Below are 21,775 nucleotides of genomic sequence, written 5' to 3' on the forward strand. Positions count from 1 at the left end.
GGGGAGCCTGGTGGGTGGGCCTGGCTGAGCGGGCCTCCTCCTGCCCTTGGGAGGGACCGGGGCCAGCTCTGCTACCTTTGTCGCCGCTGCATCCCGCGGGGCCTGCGCTGCTGGAATGGAGGCGCTGTGCCGAGGATGCGCTCTGGCTTTCAGCTCTGCCCGCTGGGTTGGGCATCTGGGAGCGGCCACAGAGAGTCGGTTTTGGATGCTCCGCTCCCCATAGGACCTCCACAGCGGAGCCAGGCTCCGGAAGGCAGCTGAGCGAGGGCTGCCTGCCCCTACTCCAGGCCCCTGACTCGAGCTGTCATTTCTCTTGGGGCGCCTTGGCTTACAGTGCAAGAATGTAACCGCTAGGTGTCTTTGTGTGTGAGGGGGTGGGGGGTGGTACGCTTGTCTTGTGCACTTAGGAAAGGGGTGACCGTAGTCCAGTATAGGATCAGGAAAACACCTGAGCCATGGCCGGTTATTTGATTGTTACGAGCCCTTAGTTCCCACATAATTTTACTTTTCCTCATGGGGTTGTTATCAGGATGAAATAAGATACTGCTCAGGAGAAATAAAGGACAGTGCTTGCCACTTAGCATTAAATACTCAATATTTGTTCCTTGTCGTTGCTTTCAAATTGTTTATCAATTCATTGAGTAAATATTGGGCACCAACCACATGGTAGGCACCAGAGATACAATATTGAACAAAACCAGCCTGGTTCTTGACCTTGGAAAGAGAGAAGCGTGTCTTCTTGGGCAGAGGTCAAAACCATACATGTTTATAGAGACAAGCCACTTAACATTAATGAAGTCAGTTGGTGGCATACAATAGATAGAAGTAGGTTCTGATTAAGTGTTGCCATGTAGGAATGCTGGCTTACAGATGTCAGATCATCTATTTTTTTTTTTCCCAAGAGAATCTGTAATTGTCATTTTGTGAAATTTTTCAATTTTTAACTTTTAGCAACGGAATAAAAATTAATATATATTTTTATTAGTTTCAGAAAGGAAAGGGAGATATAGAAATATCAATGATGATAGAGAATCATTGATCGGCTGCCTCCTGCACACTCCACAATGGACCTGGCATGGACCGGACATTGAACCGTGACCTCCTGACTCTCAACCATTGAGCAACACTGGCCGGGCCGAGAGATTTTTAAATATACTATGAGCCAAACAAAAGACATCTGTGGGTTGAATTCATCCCCTTGACTACCTGTTTGCAACCTCTGGTGTAGGCAGAGAAAAACAACAGACACTAATTAAATAATGAGCAATCAAAAGGTGATTGTAACCAGATGTAAAAGTGAGAAGTGCTCTCAGGGCCTACACAGGCATGCCTTGTGTTATTGCTCTTTATTGGGCTTCACAGATGTTTTGTGTTTTTACGAATTGAAGGCGAGACCTTCCACCAGCAAAAAGATGATGACTCCTATTGCATTGCTCTGTTACATTACTCCATTTATTATTGTGGTTTGGAATTGAACCTGCAGTATCGCTGAGGTATGCCTGTACAAGGATTTGACCTACTCAGAAGTCTGCCCAGGTGAAGTGACTTTTGAGCTGAGACCTGCAGTATAAATGAAGAGGGGAGTGAGGGATGTTCTAGGCAGAAGGAACTACACCTATAAAGGTCTGTGGTGAGAGGGACCATGGTGACAATAAAAGGCCTAAAAGAAAGCCACTGTGGCTGTGGCTAAGAAAGCCAAGCACGGTAACTTGTGAAAGAAGATAGGAGAGGTAGACACGGGCCAGAGCCAGATCTTACCTTAAGGATTTTTAAAAAAATATATTTTATTGATTTTTTACAGAGAGGAAGGGAGAGAGATAGAGAGTTAGAAACATCGATGAGAGAGAAACATGGATCAGCTGCCTCCTGCACATCTCCTACTGGGGATATGCCCACAACCCAGGTACATGCCCTTGACCGGAATCGAACCTGGGACTTTTCAGTCCGCAGGCTGACGCTCTATTCACTGAGCCAAAGCGGTTTCGGCAAGGATTTTTATTTTTATCCTAAGATTTGTGGGAAACCATTGAAGAGTTTTAAGTAGATTGTTTCTCTAGTGCATCGAAGAGTATCAAATAGTAGTCATACTAAAACATTTTTCTCTGCTGCCATTTTCCCCCTTTTGTCTTTCATTTATTGTTGTCTTCTATAAAGAAAATAGACTATATATGGATGTATTATATGATAAAAAACATTTTACTAATTCATTATAAAAAAAATAAAAGTCTCAGGAGAACAGAGGACCTGCTACCTACTATATTCTTGATGATTAAAGTTGTTAATTTTGTTCACATGTGTTTCCTACAGGTAGGAAACTCAGGAATTCTGGGACTTTTGTGCAGAATGACAATAATATACCGATTCATTTCTGCTTGAGTAGCATTTACTATAAATGTAAATTATATTTTCCCTCCCCTCATTTGTATTGTAAAAGAAACTTTTCTTTTTCACATTTTTAAGTACACTTCTTCTATTAGCTGTAAGATGTTGAATTGCACTTAACAGATGTTTATGCAGTACTTATATGTGCAAGGCACTGAGATGGCATAGTCACCTTTTTCAAATTTTAAACTTAGTCTGTTGAAGGTAAATGTAAATGTTCTTTTCATGATCTGTAAATATTTTCTCCACCAGATCAATAAGTCAGAGAAGCCAGAAAGCTGTGATAATGTGAAGGTGGTTGTGAGGTGCCGACCCCTCAATGAGAGAGAGAAGTCCATGTGCTACAGACAGGCTGTCAGTGTGGATGAGATGAGGGGAACTATCACTGTACATAAGACCGATTCTTCCAATGAGCCTCCAAAGACATTTACTTTTGATACAGTTTTTGGACCAGAGAGTAAACAACTTGATGTTTATAACTTAACTGCAAGGCCCATTATTGATTCTGTTCTTGAAGGCTACAATGGTGAGTACTTTGTATAGTTCACTTTTTTTAAAAACAACTTTATTTTGGTATTATTAGTAACCCATAAATTCACTTATTGCAATTATAGTTTGATGAGTTGTAGTGAACACATACAGTTGTGAAACTAGCACACAGTTCAATTTATCACCCCCAAAAGTTCCTTTATATCCATTTACAGTCCCACCCCCAGGTAGCAATTGACTTGCTTTCTATTTATGGTTTCACCTTTACTCAGAATGTCATATAAATCAAACCCTACACTGTCATCTTTCTTATCTATTTTATTTGGCATACTTTTTTTGAGGGTCATTCATGTTGTAGCATCTATCAGTAGTTTGGCTCTTTTTTATTGCTGAATACATCACCTTTTATGATCTTTGATAGAAATCTGGATTCCAATTTTTTGGCTATTATATAAAATGCTGCTATGAGCATTCCTTTTAAGGCTTTGTACAGATACATTTTAAGGTTTTTCTTGGGTAGATACGTAGGAGTGGAATTGCTGGGTCGTATGGTTAATGTATATTTATTTTATTTTTATGAAGTCTATTATAATTAATTGGGAGAGTAGTTTGGCCAACTTGTTTGGCCAATTTTTTCCCATTAAAATTTTTTTATTTTTCAGTTACAGTTGACATACATTATTATGTTAGCTTCAGGTGTGCACCCCAATGATTAGACATTACATAACTTACTAAGTGATCACCCTCATAAATTTAGTACCCATTGACACCATACATAGTTATTAGAATATTATTGACTATATTCCCTATGCTGTATTTTACATAGCCGTGGCTATTCTGTAACAACCAATTTGTACTTCTTAATCCCTTTTTTCACCTATCCCCTTAACCCCCTGCCCATCTGGCAACTGTCAAAATGTTCTCTGTGAGTCTGTTTAGTTCTCTGTGAGTATCAGTGAGTCTATTTCAGTTCTGCTTGTTTGTTCTTCAGATCAGTTAGTGTATCCTTCATTTCTTTTTTTTATATATATTTTTATTGATTTCAGAGAAGAAGGGAGAGGGAGAGAGAGATAGAAACATCAATGATGAGAGAGAATCATTGATGGGCTGCCTTCTGCACGCCCCACACTGGGGATCGAGCCCACAACCCGGGCATGTGCCCTGACTGGGGATCGAACTGTGAGCTCCTGGATCATAGGTCGACGCTCAACCAAGTGTCATAAAAGCAGAGCCTGAAGAAAGTAGGAATCTACCCACGTGGATAGCTGAGAGAAGTACATTCTAAGCAGAGGAACAAACGAGCACAAAGCCCCATAAGCAGAAACGTGCTTGGTGTGTTCCAGGAATGAGAAGAGGCCAGAGGAGTTGGCATCAAGTGAACAAACCCAAGTGTGTTAGACAAGGTCAGAGCGGTAAATGGGCAGAGCAGCTCATGTGGGTATTGTAGGCCGGAGAAAGGACCTTGGCTCTTCCTTCCCTGTGAGTGAGATGCTCCTATGTTTTTATCTACAAGTTGTAAACATTTTAGGTCTTACATTTAGGTCTGTCATCCATTTTGAGTTTTTATATGTGATGTGAAGTAAGAGTCTAGTTCTTTCCCCATTTTTTTCCTTCTTGCCTGTGGATATCCAGTTGATCCAGCACCATTTGTTGAAAAGGCCATCCTTTCCTTTGGAACTAACTTGGTTCTTTTGGTAAAAATGAAAGGACCACGAATGTGTGGGCTTATGTTGGATTGTCTATTCTGTTCCACGTATATCCTCTTTTGATTACTGCAGCTTTATAATGTTTTGAAATTAGGTAATATATGATCTCTAACTTTATTCTTTTTCAAAATTATTGTGTGGTTTTTCTGGTGTCCTTTGCATTTTCATATAAATTTTAAGATCACCTTGTCAATTTCTACCAAAGTAACCTGGAATTTTGTTGAATTGTTATTCTGACAATGTTGGAGTCTTTTGGTTTCTTATATCAGTATTTTTATAGTTTTAATAAATTTGTTTTTAATTATTTTTGACACTTTTGTGAATAGAACTGTTCTTATCATTTCATTTTTGGAATTATGCATTGTGAATGTATAGAAATGCACTTGATTATTTTAGTAGGGTTTTTTTAATTGAGATAACAATTTAAATAACATAAAATTGACTACTTTAACCACTTCACAGTGTACAAGTCAGGTTTTCAGCACCTTCATAGTGTTGTGCAACTGTTACCATTATCAGTTTCCAGAACATTTCCATTACCCCCAAAAGAAACTTTTATCTGTATTAGTAGTTACATCTAATTCTGCTCTCTCCTACTCTGCAACAACTTACTACTTTCTGTGTGTATGAGTTTGCCTGTTCTGGGCATTTCATATAAATAGAATCAGACACTGCAGAGTCTTTTGTGTCTGGCTCCTTAGCATGTTTTCAGTGTTCATCCTTATTGTATGTATCAGTACTTCATTCTTTTTGTGGCAAAATAATATTCCATTGTACGGATATAGTATATTTTGTATATTCATTTATCAGTTGATGAACAATTATTTTCATTTTTTGGCTATTATGAAGAATATTACTATGAACATTCTTGTACAAGTTTTTGTGTGAACATGTTTTCAGTTCTTTTATGTTACCTGGAGTTGAATTCCTGGGTCAAAAAGTTAACTGCCAGACTTTTCCATAGTGGCTGCACCATTTATATTCCCACCAACAATGTATGAGGTTCCTAATTTCTCCACATCTTTGACAAAATTTGTTATTTGTCTTTTTTATTGTAGCCATGCTAATATTATGAAGTGGTATCTCATTGTATTTTGCAGTTTATTTTTTAAAAACTGTTGTATACTGCAACCTTGCTAAACTTATTATTTCTAGTAGACTATCATTATTATTATTATTATTATATTTATGTAAATTTCGTAGGATATTCTACAGACACAAGAGCATGTTGTTTGCAAATAAAGATAGTTCAACCAATTTCTTTCTTTCCTATTCTTTTTTTTTCATATATTTTATTGATTTTTTACAGAGAGGAAGGGAGAGGAATAGAGAGTTAGAAATATTGATGAGAGAGAAACATCGATCAGCTGCCTCCTGCACTCCTCCCACTGGGGATGTGCCCGCAACCAAAGTACATGCCCTTGACCGGAATCGAACCCGGGATCCTTCAGTCCGCAGGCCGATGCTCTATCCACTGAGCCAAACCAGTCACGGCTCTTTCTTATTCTTTTATTACTTGAATTGCACTATAGTTTCATAATTTCTTTCTGTTACCTGAATTGCACTGGCTAGAACCTACAGTACAATGTAGTAGTGGTGATAGTGGACATTTTGTCTTGTTCCTGATCTTAGAGAGGAAGCAGTCATTGTTTGACTAGTAAATATGATGTGATTTGTAGATGCTTTTCTTTCTTTTTTGTTTTATTGTTTAAAGCAGTGGTTCTCAACCTGTGGGTCGCCACCCCTTTGGCGGTCGAATGACCCTTTCACAGGGGTCACCTAAGACCATCCTGCATATCAGATATTTACATTACGATTCATAACAGTAGCATCATTACAGTTATGAAGTAGCAACGAAAATAATTTTATGGTTGGGTCACAACATGAGGAACTGTATTTAAAGGGCAGAAGGTTGAGAACCACTAGTCTAAAGTTTTACATAGGTCTCCTTTTTCCCCAGTTGACGCTCCCCCTTGGCCCCCCAGCCATTCCCAACCAGGGCAAGCCCCCACTGTCCCAGTGTCTGTGTTTATTGGTTATGCTAATATGCATGCATATTCTGCAGATACTACATGAATGAAAAGACCAACATTAGTTGGACATTGGCATACTTCAGTTCTGCAGATACTAAACCACATATGAGTGAGATCATGTGATATTTATCTTTCTCTGACTGGCTTATTTCTATTTGTAGATTTTTCATAGACATCCTTTATCAGATTGAGGATGTTTCCCTCTGTTCTTAGTTTGCTGAGAGTTTTTTCAGGAATGTATATTTCAGTGATGGCGAACCTTTTGAACTTGGCGTGTCAGCATTTTGAAAAACCCTAATGTAACTCTGGTGCCGTATCACATATAGAAATTTTTTGATATTTGCAACCATAGTAAAACAAGGACTTGTATTTTTTATATTTATTTTATATATTTAAATGCCATTTAACAAAGAAAAATCAACCAAAAAAATGAGTTCGCGTGTAACCTCTACACGCGTGTCATAGGTTTGCCATCACTGGTATATTTTGTCAAATGCAATTTTTTCTGCACTTATTTAAATGATCTTTTAAAAAAATATGTTAATATGGTCAATTGCATTAATTTTAAAATATGAAACCAGCCATGCCACCTGGTCATAGCGTATTATCCTTTTGTATATTGCTAGATTTGATTCCCTAAAATTTTGTTTACATTTTTTGTATCTCTGTTCATGAGGAACATAGTGTATAGTTTTCCTATAATGTCTTTATAGGGTTTTGTTATCAGGATAGTTCTAATTTCATAGAATGAGTTGGGAAATATTCCCTCCTTTTTAATTATCTGAAAAAAATTGGTCTAGAGCAGTGGTTCTCAACCTTGGCTGCACATTAGAATCACCTGGGAATCTTTTTAAAATCCTGATTTTTGGGCCTCATCCTCCGGAAATTCTGTTTCTTTGTTACTAATGTTGTGGCCCCACCCCATAATAAAGAAGTGAACAAAGGTGAAATAATGAGAGAAAAGTCTTACATACTTATTTAAGCCATGTAGTTACCATTTCTGGTACTCTTTATTGCTTTATGTAGATTCACATTTCCATCTAGTATCACTTTCCTTCTGCATTGTAGAACTTCCTTTTTAACATTTCTTAGAGGGGAGGTCTACTGGTAATGAATTCTTCTGCATTTATAGTCTAAAAAAGTATTCATTTTGTTTTTGTTTTTGAAAGTATTTTCAGAGTATAGTATAGATTCTTAGTTTCTTCTTTTAATACTTTAACGATATTACTGTAGTCTTCTCATTTGTATTTTTTTTATGACCAGAAATCTGCTTTCATTCTTATCTTGGTTCTTCTATATATAATGTCTTTCTTTTCTCTGGTGGTTTTGACATTTTCTTCTTAGAGCAATTGATTATGATGTGTCTTGATATGTTTTTCCTTTTTTGGGGGGGGGCGTATGTTTTACTTCATGCTTCTGTGCTTACAGTTCATTAAGTTCCTTGGACTTGTGGTATTGTAGTTTTCATCAAATTTGGAGAAGTTTAAGACACTATTTCTTAAAGCATTTTTTTTTCTCCCTTCTCTCTACTATTTGGGGGACTACACTAATGTATATATTAGACTACTTGAAATTGTCCCACAACTTACTGGTTTTTTTCAAAAATTTTTCTCTTTATTTATGATGGGTTTTTGTATGTTTTCTTTTGCAATGTCTGCTCTACCATTAACCTTGTCATTGTATTTTTCATCTCACACATTGTAGATTTCATCTCTCGAGGTTTGATTTTGATTTGTGTTGTCTTCCATCCAAGTTCTTCCAAAGTTTCCACTGAACTTTTTAACATACAGAATACAACTTTTATAACAGTTTTAATGTCCTTGTCTGCTAATTCTAACATTTGTGTCAGTTCTGAGTTGGTTTTGATTGTTGATTGATTTCTTAATTATGAGTCATATATTTTTGCTTTTTTGCAAGCTTGGCAGTTTTTTTGTTTGATGCTAGACTGAATTTTACCTTGGGTCTTAGATATTTTTTCATTTCTATGAATATTTATGAGCTTTGTTCTGGGATGCAGTTACTTTAGGATTATGAAGAAAATAACTACCATTTACTTGTACTCTACCAGACGTCATGTTGGTCACTTGAAGCGTTTCATTTGGTCCTTACTATTAATGTAGAGTAGCTAAATTTTTATTCCCATTTTACCTTTGAGGAGACTATGTCTGAATAGAAACTTGCTATTTTTGGTCAAATGGTCAAGTGGATAAAAAGTGGCAGATATGTGATTCACACTGAGGTCTTTCTGATCTAGAACCTGTATTCTTTTGCTGTAATTACACTATCTTTTCCAACTTAATGTCCACATTACATAATTACTGTACACATTACAAGAAATGTTTTTAAATGTAAGATTTTACATTTATGGTTTGGAGTTCTTTTTATTAATAATTAGAAATATCTCACTGACTCTAGTACTTTTATAGTGCTTTGCTCATGAGGCATGGAGTACATACATATTGTAATTGTTGTCAATAAAAGTGAAATTTGTACTAGAATTCAGGGAAGAAATTGCATCACAGTGTCAAAGGAATTAATTTTAAGAGCTATTCTACAGACTTATACTTTAAAAAGACATTGATTCTCTTTATTTTCAGGGACTATTTTTGCATATGGACAAACTGGAACAGGCAAAACTTTTACTATGGAAGGTGTTCGAGCTGTTCCTGAACTGAGAGGAATCATTCCAAATTCATTTGCTCATATATTTGGTCATATTGCAAAAGCAGAGGGTGATACAAGGTAAAATAACTCTTTTATTTTTCCAATATTAAGAAGTACAAACTTAAGAAAGGCATATAGATACAGATTTCATAAACACACTTTAAAACTGTTCTTATAAATATTTCACTGTTTTATGTTTTTAAAGTGATGTTTTATTTATAGGTTTTTGGTTCGGGTGTCTTATTTGGAAATATATAATGAAGAGGTTCGTGACCTCTTGGGCAAGGATCAGACACAGAGGTTAGAGGTAAGGATAATTGAAATTGGAGTACTTTCCAAAGACCAATAATAGCTTCACCTTATCTTTGCCTACCTCTATAGCCAGATATCCTACACTCTCGCCACCCTATCCTACTTCCACCCCTGTCCTCCTTCCTACTCTTTCCAGCCTATTTTATTCTTATTTCAGAATCCTTACATTTATTCTTTTCCTCCTACCCCAACCCAGATTGGCTACTTCCTGTTTCTTTAAGTCTTAGCTTGTACATCATCTTAGGGAAACTTATTCTGTCTCTGCTTCACCAGCATAAGTCTCTCTAATGTATTCTTATATTGTCTTATATTTTTTAATTCATGGCATTATCACAATGGAAATAAAATAATTTTTGTGTGTAATTATTTGTATGTTCTCCCTATAGATTTTCACTTCCACAAGCGTAGAGACTGTCTACCTGGTTTATCACTTGTATACTCAATATCAAGCAGTGTCTCACAGATGTTTAATAAATAATTGTGTTAAATAACACATTTATTTACACATTTATATGTAGTGGATGTTCAATGTTCAATAAATAACATAGATGTTCAATGAATAGATGTGAAAGAATTATGGAATATGTGTTAAGTCTTATGATTATTTTTCTTAGGTTAAAGAAAGACCTGATGTGGGAGTTTATATCAAAGATTTATCAGCTTATGTGGTAAATAATGCTGATGATATGGATAGAATTATGACACTGGGCCACAAAAATCGTAAGTGTAATTCATAATTTTGATTAAACATGTATGTGTTGAGTAGGCTGCTTTAGAAGCAAAAACTGTGTGATATTTTGTTCCACAAAGACTGGATTTTTTTTTTTTAATATATATTTTATTGATTTTCTACAGAGAGGAAGGGAGAGGGATAGAGAGCCAGAAACATCGATGAGAGAGAAACATCGATCAGCTGCCTCCTGCACACCCTCCACTGGGAGTGTGCCTGCAACCATGGTACATGCCCTTGACCGGAATCGAACCTGGGACCCTTCAGTTTTCAGGCCAATGCTCCATCCACTGAGCTAAACCAGTCAGGGCAAAGACTGGATTTTTAAGTTTCTTGAAAATCCTTTCTCTTTGATTATTTACTAGGTAGAGAGCACATATGGATGAAAGATATTACAGATTACTTTCTGTGCTGACCAAAATTTTGTTTCTTAGTACTAGTGCTATATTTTATATAGCTGTTTATTTGTTAGCTACAGTAATATTTGGTAACATTTATGGAGCACTTACAATGTAGGAAGTGCTTGTTCTAAGTGATTTATTAGAATGGTCTCTTTTAATCTTCACAGTAGACTATGACAATATTAAATTCCTATTTTATGATTGAGGAAACCAAGACTTACTTTAAATAGCTTGTCCAAAGTTATATACTACTTAGTAAGTGGCAGAATGAATATCTTAATCTAGCCATGAATCAGTATAACCAGGCATTATACTGCCACCCTTTTATTGACAGGAAAAGCAAAACAAAATTAAAGTGGTATTTTAAAAATGTATATTTTTATTGATTTCAGAGAGGAAGGGAGTGGGAGAGAGAGATAGAAACATCAAAGATGAGAGAGAATCATTGATCAGCTGCCTCTTGCGTGCCCCACACTGGGGATCGGGCCCAACCCTGGCATATTGTTCTCACCAGAAATCGAAACAAAGTGGTATTTATTTATTTATTTTTTTTTTAGTTAATTGTTTCAGGTTTTGTCTAAATAATAAAGAACTTCAGCAATATTTAATACACAGATGCCCCAGGCCTTATACTAGTGATGTTGCTAATAGCAGTTAGAGATTAGAGATGAAAGATTAGAACATAGGAAGTAAACATGTTTCAGAGTTTTTTATGACTAGACTAAAAATCAAGGAAATTAAACAAATATTTAAAAAATCAATTGCAGCCCAGCCAGCATGGCTCAGTGGTTGAATGTCAACCTATGAACCAGGAGGTCACGGTTGATTCCCGCTCAGGGCACATGCCTGGATTGTTGGCTCGATCCCCAGTGTGGGGTGTATAGGGGACAGCCGATCAATGATTCTCTCCCATCATTGATGTTTCTGATTTTCTCTCCCTCTCCCTTATTCTCTGAAATCAATAAAAACATATTTAAAAAATCAATTGCATTCTTAAAAACCAAGTCGTAGAAAAAGACCAAACTTTAACAAGAAAATGAGCAAAAGATATGTACAAATATGTTATTCACAGAACTGTACACAGCAATAAGCATGTGAAAGGATGTTAATATTTGGTAACATTTATTGAGCACTTACTTTGTAGCAACTTCACAAATAATTAGGAAAATGCATATTAAAACAACAGTGGGAGATATTTTGCCCATCAGTTTGGATGAAGGGTTATACAGGTTGGTGAGGCTGTACTGGTGATGAGATTATAAAATAGTACGGTTTTTTGAAGGGCAGTATAACAGTAACTGTTGAAATTTTAAAAAATGCATTTCTTTTGACATAGTGTTTCTAATTCTAGATATATATTCTAGAAAAATATATTTAAGTATAACAAATTTCTATTGAGACATTATTTGTGATAAAAAGTTTGACACAATCTAAATAACTATAAACAAAACATTGGTTATATAAATTATGGTACAAAATACTGTAGACTATAATGAAGCTCTGAGAAAAATCACAAAGAGTTTAATCTCCTTGTAGAGACCTGGAATATTTTCAAGATATATGTATTATTAAGTGAACAGCAAATTTCAGAATAGTATTACTACATCATCCCATTAATATATTTGTAAAAAAGCCAAATTATTAAACTATGTGTTTGGATAGTGTGTGTGTGTATGTGTGTGTGTATCTGTATGTTCACATGTGTGCATGTAAAATAGAAATGAAAGGACACTTAATAGGGGCTACTTTTAGGAAAGGGGAAGTAAGATTGGAAAAAAGGGATGTTGGGAGCTTTCATTGCTTTTTAAAAATATACTTTAAAATTTTTTGTCCCAGGAATATGTTCATGTACTGCTTATTTAATTCAAAAAATTTTTAACATAAGATTTCATTTATAGTAGTGACCAAAAGCTCCCATTAAGTACCTGAGAATTAGTTTAATAAAATGAAATAAAAATAAAGGGATTTGAAAACCTAAGATAGCAGAGAGGAAAATACTCTTAATAAATAGAGTCCAAGAATTGAATATTTAGTACAAATATTTAGCACAAAAGTTCCAACATAAAAATAGAAACTTTATCATATTGAAATATAGTAAAATAACTATTAAGAGGGAAATAGTAGAAGAGGAATATGGGACAATAAAAGACGCTATTATAAATAGATAAAAGAATCAATACAAATATAAACTTAGTTCCATTTTTTACAGATGGTCATAGTATAGAAATAGTTAATTTTATACTTAAGAAAATAAGTCAGTCGTCTCACAGCCTGCCTAGCAACTAAAATGCAAATTTAAATTATTCCAGTATATTTACATGTGGGCATCCTTGTAAATTGGTTAATAGTTTTGTAGAGCAGTGTTTTCAGCCTTTACACCAAATTCCTTTTCTTAAAAATTATATTTTTGAATAGGTAATTCATACATATAGTATAAAATTCAAAAGGCACGAAAGTATTCATTGAAAAACAAGTCTCTCTCCTACCCTTGTGTCTCAAGTCACCTGGTTCCCATTCCTGATGGCAACTTCTGTTAGTTTCTAATGTACCCTTTCTGATGTAGTCTATGTGTTTTTAAAGAGAGCTTGTCCTCTTTATTCACTTAACAATATTATCTTAGAGATCATTTCACATTAACACATACTTATCCTATATAATAAAAGGCTAATATGGAAATTGTCCCCTCAACTGGGAGTTTGACGGGGGTCGGGGGGTGGGAGGGACAGCCCTGCCAACCGTCCGAGGCCCCTCCCCCGGCCAGCCCAGCCCAATTGGCCCCAATGAGGCAGGCCAGCTGGATCCCACCTGTGCACCAATTCATGCATTGGGCCTCTAGTACATATATAAGCATTTTAAAAGAATGATGTAGTATTTCATTGCATGAATCTACATAATTTATCTAATCTTTTATTGATAGACTTTTGGGTTGTTTTCAGTCTTTTGTTCTGAGCAATACTGCATTAAATATTCTTACATATACATGAGTTTATACACATGCTGGCATATTTATAGGATACATTTTTTCATATCCTCTTGAAAAGCATAAAAACATTTTTTATTCCAAATAGATACTTGATAAAAATTAAAGCTATGGAAATGTTTTTTGTTTTATTTCCATTATGACATGTCACTGTTTGGAGCATTGCGCCTACTTCCTTGCTGCAAGCTCTTCTCTCCCAGGGATTGTAAAGCTCAACATAGGTCACATTTAACAGCATGTCTGTTGCATTTCTTGGTTTTTATAACCAGATATGCAGAAAAATTACACTCATAAGTAGCTTGTTTTACTTATATTACAAAACAATAGGTAGTAATAAGATTTTTTCAAATTACATGTTTTCTCTTCATCCAAATTGGAAAATACTGCTATAGTGTGATTTGATATCACATAGCTATAAAATGATTTCTACTCTTTGCCCTGGTAATTCCAGCTTGGAAAATACATCCCATGGAAATAATACTAAACACAGAGAGAAGTATCTGCTCAGAGACACTCATTTTGTGTTCCTTATGAGGACCTAAAGTGGGAAACCATTCCAAATACTAGTATCTCCCAATAAGGGAACAGCAAAATCAAGGTTTAATAGTTCTCTATAGTTTTTGAAGAAATTCATAATTTGATTTAAAAGAAAATAGAAAAATGTATGAAGTCACAAGTCTGCTTTTTTTCCCCCCTAATTGTTTCTTTACCTTCTTTTGACAGGTTTTACTTTTTCTTTTTTACAATACAGTTTACTTTCAGTATTATTGGTTTCCAGTTGTACAGCGCAGTGGTTAGATAATCATATACTTTACATAGTTCTCCCCTTTGCCCCCCCCCCATATTTCCAGTACCCAACTGGCACATACATAGTTATCGCGATATTATTGACTATATTCCCTATGCTGTACATCCCTGTGACTATTTTGTAACCAGCAATTTGTATTTAATTTCTTCACATCTTTCTCCCAATCTCCCACTCCCCTCCCTCTGGCAGCCACCAGTCTGCTCTCTGTATCTGAGCCAGTTTCAATTTTGTTTGTTCATTTATTTTGTTCTTTAGATTCCACATATAAGTGAAATCGTATGATATTTGTCTTTTGCTGACTGACTTATTTAGGCTTTACTTTTCTTTCTTCTTCTTTTTTAAATATATTTTATTGATTTTTTACAGAGAGGAAGGGAGAGAGATAGAGAGTTAGAAACATCGATGAGAGAGAAACATCGATCAGCTGCCTCCTGCACATCTCCCACTGGGGATGTGCCCGCAACCCAGGTACATGCCCTTGACCGGAATCGAACCTGGGACCCTTCAGTCCGCAGGCCGACGCTCTATCCACTGAGCCAAACCGGTTTCGGCTACTTTTCTTTCTTTTTAAAAAAGATACATTTTTATTGATTTCAGAGAGGAAGGGAGAGGGAGAGACAGAGAAAGAGAAACACCAATGATGAGAGAGAACCATTGATCAGCTGCCTCTTGCACTCCCCACAGTGGAGATCGAACCCGTAACCCGAGCATGTGTCCTGACCAGGAATCCAACTGTGGCATCCTGGTTCATAGGTTGACACTCAACCACTGAGCCACGCAGGCTGGGCTAGGCTTTCGTTTTCTATATTAGTGCAATTTACATTCCAGTTATCTGACTTCGGAACAGCCATGTTAATAATTAATGTTTATATTTTAATGTTTAAATTCTAAAATCAAAGCTTGTGTGGATAAATTCTGCATGAATGGATAGTAGGAAGATAATTTTGAAATTGGGTAAAATTAACCTAATGCTTTTAAAATACTTAGGAATTTAAGGAAAAAAATAATACATGTGTATTATAAAAAACAAAACACCTTTTTCTTTGTTTACAGAATATATTCATGTAAAATATTTATACCCACACAATACTTGGAATGGATGCTTTTGTTTTATAGAAGAGGGATTATACTATATATTCCTCTCTTTTTGTTTCCCAGCCATATGTTATGGGTATCTTTCCATGTTATACCTTTTTTAAAAAATATATATTTTTATTGATTTCAGATGCCCCCTGGGAAATGCAGCAGCGAAAGAGAGAAACCACAGAAATAACAGATAGAAGTGATATGGGAAAAATCAATTTGGTGCCTCCGCAATGTAGGCATGTGCCCTTGACCAGAATCGAACCTGGGACCCTTTGGTCCACAGGCCGATGCTCTATCCACTGAGCCAAACTGACTAAGGGTACCTTATTTTTTTAACTCCATATTATGACTAGTCTGTAATGGATTAACCACTGTCCTGTGGTTGTTTCTAATCTCTTGCTGTTGTGAAATGCTGCGCCGAATATCCTGGCATCATCTGATGCATGTATACAAGTATTTCTGTGATTAGATTCGCAGAATATATTTTTTTAGAGATAGCTGAAACAGCAATATTTTTTTTGAATTATTTACCATGTATTTTTATGTAAATTAGTTATTTTTGTAGCCAGTAATACTTCGGGTTAAAATTAATTACTTTTCCTAAAATTACCTCTTTAGTATAAGAAATACTACAAATTATTTTGTTATCAACATAAATTGTCAGAAACTGCTAATAATGGCTAAACACATCTATGCTTTTATGGTTTAGCCAGGCTGTTTGATTTTTGGCTCTGGTAAAATTAAGTATTATAAACCATTCTGGATAGTTAATTTTTTAAAAATATATATTTTATTGATTTTTTACAGAGAGGAAGGGAGAGAGATAGAGAATCAGAAACATCGATGAGAGAGAAACATCAATCAGCTGCCTCCTGCACATCTCCTACTGGGGATGTGCCCGCAACCCAGGTATACGCCCTTGACCGGAATCGAACCTGGGACCTTTCAGTCCGCAGGCCGACGCTCTATCCACTGAGCCAAACCGGTTTCGGCTGGATAGTTAATTTTTAAAGGTACTCCCTGTTATTATACTTTTTAAGAATTGCCTTCCTTTATTCAAGGTTCTGTTGGTGCAACTAATATGAATGAGCATAGTTCCCGTTCCCATGCCATCTTTACAATTACCATAGAATGCAGTGAAAAAGGCGTTGATGGTAACATGCACGTCAGGATGGGGAAGCTCCATCTTGTAGATCTTGCTGTAAGTAATAGACTACTACTTTAAAGAATAACTCTTGTAATTTTTTTATTTTATAAATAAATAAAAATTCAAGTGAAAAGGTGTGATTTATATATGATTTTTAAGTTGTTAACTTGAGTATGTGTTTTGTTTACTATGGAATATTTCAAACCTGTACAAAAGTAGATAGAATAGTGTAATGATCTTCCATGTAACCATCACCCACTTCAACAATTACTTGTTCATGGCCAGTCCTGTTTCATCAAAAGTGCCATTCCCCACTTTTCTTCTGGTATTATTCTGATGTGAATTCCAGATACTATATCAGATTTCTTTCCTGTTAAATTGCTTTTTATTAAGCTTTAGAAACAATATTCTGTATTTTTTTATTTTAGCTTTATTTCTATGTCTGTTTATTGCTAGGGTTCAGAAAGACAGGCAAAAACTGGAGCTACTGGACAGCGCCTCAAGGAAGCTACAAAAATCAATCTTTCGCTTTCCACCCTTGGTAATGTAATTTCTGCCTTGGTTGATGGAAAAAGCACTCATGTGCCTTATCGTAATTCTAAATTGACTCGCCTTCTTCAGGATTCCTTAGGAGGAAATTCAAAGACCATGATGGTAAGACTTAATTGATGATATTATAGTTATCATCAGGCAACTTTTAGATTCCTGTTTATCCCTATAATAGATATGCATAACATTTTTTAAAGTATTAATTTTTTTACTTTATTTGATTTTGTGGTTATTCTTTTTCTAGTATACCATGTATACAAGCCCATACTGTGTTACTTGGAAATACATGTGGTTATACTAACTCTCTCTTTCTTTTTTAAAATATATCTTATTGATTTCAGCAAAGAAGGGAGAGGGAAGGGATAGAGAGAGAGAGACAGAAACATCAATGATAGAGAATCGTTGATTGGCTGCCTACTGCACATCCCCTACTGGGGATCAAGCCTGCAACCCAGGCATGTGCCCCTGACAGGAATCGAATCTGGGACCCTTCAGTCCACAGGCTGACATTCTATCCACTGAGCCAAACCAGCTAGGGTCTTATTCTCTTTTTCAAGAAGATGAGAGTAGGAGTATGCTTAGAAATTATTTTAGTTATCTTCATAATGGTATTAATTTTAACTGTATCAGGTGTTACAATGTTTTGTTTTGTATTCCTAATTCAACAGTGTGCAAATATTGGGCCAGCAGATTATAATTATGATGAAACTATTAGTACATTACGGTACGCTAACCGTGCTAAGAACATTAAAAATAAAGCTAGAATTAATGAAGATCCAAAGGATGCTTTACTTCGTCAATTTCAGAAAGAAATAGAAGAACTGAAAAAAAAGCTTGAGGAAGGTAACTTTCCCCCAAATGTTAATCTTAATGTTGGCTAAAAATATGTTGCTTTACCACTAAGTGTACTAATAAAAACCACCTATTAAAAATTCTTTGCACCTCTAACATTGATATTTAAAGGAATATTTCTGCTTGCTCACTTGATACATACTTTAGCATTTTCATATTAAGTAAGCTCAAGTAAATGTATATAATGTTTGTATATGTGATTTAAAAACTTTACTTAATTTAAACCTCTGTCTTAATCCCAATGACCTTTTGTAGATTTTATATGACCACTTATTAAATAATTAACTTTTATTTGTCTCTGTATAAGAGCAAATTCTACCATATATTTATTTATTTATTTTTGTTCAGTAGTTAAGAGTCTTTATTAGACAGGAGGTGGGACTTCCATCTCAGAGGAATCTCAGCTCAGACGACACAGGAGGAACCAGGATGGGATGGGACAGGAGCAAGGGCGAAGCCAAGTGTTATCCCAGGGGCTCCGGGTGCAGTGGGCTGTGCGGGCTGGAGGCTGGAGTCTCCCCACTTCCATCCCCTCAAAGGCTTCTAGGAGGAGGCAGTCAACTTAGTAGAATTTAGCCTCATCTTTCAGTCAATCCAGGAAGGCTTCTTAGAGGAACCCCAGGCCAACTGGTGAAGCAGGTTCTCCTTTTTGGTACAGGCAAGTAGGTGCCTGATCAAGGCCAGTTCCTTCCTTCCTGGAGGGTGGGAGCTGTGCCCGGGAAAGGGTACAATGAAGGGCTGCCAGAAACCAGGAGTCCAACGCACAGCTGTGGGGGTCAGTCCTTTCCTGCCCCACCTGGGGCTGGGAGGCAGCAGCTTGGAGGCCCCCACAGTTCACTTCTCCAAGGGCTTTAACACCTTTCAAATCAGTCAGGTCAAGCCAAGGTCAGAGAACTGGTGCGTCAGCAGTACAGATCTTGGGTAGACATTGGGAAGGACTTCCCAAGATAGAAATAAGCAAGATCATAGAATTTCATCGAGCCCAAGGTGCCCATCCATGCTCTCAGGCGCTGTCCTTTCGGGCCCTTCCCGCCCATAGAGCACCTCGGCCCTGGGTCCTGGGTGCCAGGGCTCAGCAGGCACCGGGGCAGGGTCACTCACCCGAAGGCCTCGATGGAGCAGAGGTGAGGCGGGAAGAGCGCACCTCACCTTCCCAGGGACCGCCTCAGCCTCTGCCGTGCTCTCTATACCATATATTTAGATGACTGTGACCAGAGTTCCTTGTGATAGATATCAGTCACTGTTGTTTGAAGTACAGAAAGCTATCACCAAGTTTACTATCAGTAAAATTCACTGCATAGTCTTCACATAGCTTTCATACTTAAATTTGAACATGAGGTTCTCTTTTGTAAATTCTTTCCTAACGATAATATTAGAAGATTAGCTAGTTTGAAGACCTTATTCATGTGGTTGAGAAATTTACCATCACTAAGTGCTCAGTGACTTCCTGTACCTTCATGCTAAGTACCAATTGGCATAGGGCTCCTTTGCATACCAGGTACACCAGAGGGCTTTGAAACTGCCTCTTTGCAGCCTGTGGGAAAACTGGTTAGATCAGATGTGAAATCAAGAGATGCCAACATCACAAATGTTTGGAGAAGGTGCTGATTCAGTACACTTGAGTAAGATTATTGAGGAAAAGCAGTTGTAATTGACCTGCCTCTTAGGATAATGAAATTTGGTGTTTTAAATGTGACCACTAGGTGGTATTTATAGTCAGTATATTTTAAAATTTTTAAATTTCTTAGATTTGTTAATGTTGAGTATATATTTTGCTGACTTATCTTTTTTACATTTATTTATTGTGGTAAAATATACATAACATAAAATTCACCATTTTAACTATTTTTAAGTATATTAAATAAGTTCACATTGTTCTGCAACCATTACCATCATCCATCTCTAACTTTATAGTCATCCCAAAATGAAACTCTGTCCCCATTAAACACTAACTCCCCATCACCCTTTCTCCCTCAGCACCTGGTAGCCACTATTTTACTTTCTATCCCTGAATTGACTATTCTAGGTACCTCCTATAAGTAAAATCATATAATATGTGTCCTTTTGTGTCAGGCTTATTTTATTTAGCACGATATCCTCAAGGTTCATCCATATTGTAGCATGTATCAGAATTTCCTTCCTTCTTAAGGCTGAATAATATTCTGTTGTATGTATATACCACATTTTTTTAAAAAAATGTTTTTATTTTTTTAAAGGGAGAGGGAGAGGGAGAAACATTGATCAGTTGCCTTCTGTATGCACCCAACCTGGGATCAAACCCTAAACCTGGGCATGTGCCCTGACTGGGAGTCAAACTGGAGACCTTTTGGTACATGGAAATATGCTCAACCATCTGAGCTTCGCCGGCTACGGCTATTCCACATTTTGTTTATTCATTTATCTGTCGATGGGCACTGAGTGGCTTCTGACTTTTGACTGTTGTGGATAATGCTGTTATGAATGTGGGTATACAAATACCTGTTCAAGTCCTGATTTCAATTTTTTGGGGCATATACCCAGAATTGGAATTGCTGGATCATATGGAAATGCTAATTTTATTTTTAACACATTTCATTTTATTTATGCTCCTAGGACACTTGTTTTTGTAGGACAGTTGACAGAGTTTTATAATCTGGTTAATAGAATTGATCATAAGAACAATAAAAAGTAGGCAAAAATATTTAAAAATTACTTTTTTAACTTTTTATTTTGAAATAATTTTGGACTTATAGAAAACTTGCAAATATAGTGAGAGTTCCAAATACCCATCACCCAGCTTCCCCTGATGTTAATATCCTATATAATAAAAGCCTAATATGCTAAGTGTCCAACCGCTCATTTGACCAGTCGCTATGACACGCACTGACCACCAGGGGGCAGGCACTCCAACCAGTAGGTTAGCTTGCTTCACACGTCCTAGAGCTCTCCCTTGGTTCCTCCCCAGCGGGCCAATCTCGCAGTCCCTCCCCATCCTCTAAAATATTTCTTCTAATTATTTCAATGTGCATGAATCCATCCACCTGGCCTCTAGTCTTACATAATCATAGAACAGTTAATGAAACAAGGTAATTTACATTGATACAAACTTAACTAATCTAAAGATCTTAAAATTTTTTAGGCCCTACCAGTAAAACAGTTTTATTTCATTTTAAAATAGTCATTTATGTGAAGATCTTATTTAAATTTTGACAGTTTTCCCTCTCATGCCCTTTTTCTCTAGTCCAGTATCTAATCTAAGATCACATTGTGCATTTAGTTGTCTTTTTAATTTCATCCAGTCTCCAGTTCCTCAGTCTCTTTTTGTCTTTCATGCTCTTAACACTTTAGAAAAGTACTGGTCATATATTTATAAAATGTTCCTCAATTTGGGTTTGTCAGTAGTTCTCTGATAATTATTCTGCAAGGTTTCTATACTATAAATCTATTACTTACTTTATTTTCTCCTTTATAACTAACTAGGGGCCCGGTGCACGAAATTCGTGCACTGGGTGTGTGTGTGTGTGTGTGTGTGTGTGGGGGTGTCCCTCAGCCCAGCCTGCTGCCTCTCACATACTGGGAGCCCTCAGGCGTTGATCCCCATCACCCTCCAATCGCAGGATCGGCCCCTTGCCCAGGCCTGACGCCTCTGATAGAGGG

At 36.5% G+C, this 21,775-nt stretch overlaps 1 protein-coding gene across 2 annotated transcripts in view; it reads left to right on the forward strand.

The window, feature by feature from the left end:
• Positions 1-21,775, forward strand: part of KIF3A (kinesin family member 3A) — a 41,296-nt gene that overhangs the window by 1,234 nt on the left and 18,287 nt on the right. For both annotated transcript variants that reach the window (XM_015560929.1, XM_006759152.2), the window contains exons 2-8: positions 2,635-2,908; positions 9,208-9,352; positions 9,497-9,581; positions 10,201-10,306; positions 16,653-16,792; positions 17,195-17,392; positions 17,956-18,130. In XM_015560929.1, coding sequence (XP_015416415.1) covers positions 2,719-2,908; positions 9,208-9,352; positions 9,497-9,581; positions 10,201-10,306; positions 16,653-16,792; positions 17,195-17,392; positions 17,956-18,130 — 1,039 coding nt within the window. In that variant the 5' untranslated portion in view covers positions 2,635-2,718. The remainder of the gene's footprint in view (positions 1-2,634; positions 2,909-9,207; positions 9,353-9,496; positions 9,582-10,200; positions 10,307-16,652; positions 16,793-17,194; positions 17,393-17,955; positions 18,131-21,775) is intronic.

This window comes from Myotis davidii, unplaced genomic scaffold (assembly GCF_000327345.1).
Source record: "Myotis davidii unplaced genomic scaffold, ASM32734v1 scaffold456, whole genome shotgun sequence".
Taxonomy (NCBI): domain Eukaryota; kingdom Metazoa; phylum Chordata; class Mammalia; order Chiroptera; family Vespertilionidae; genus Myotis; species Myotis davidii.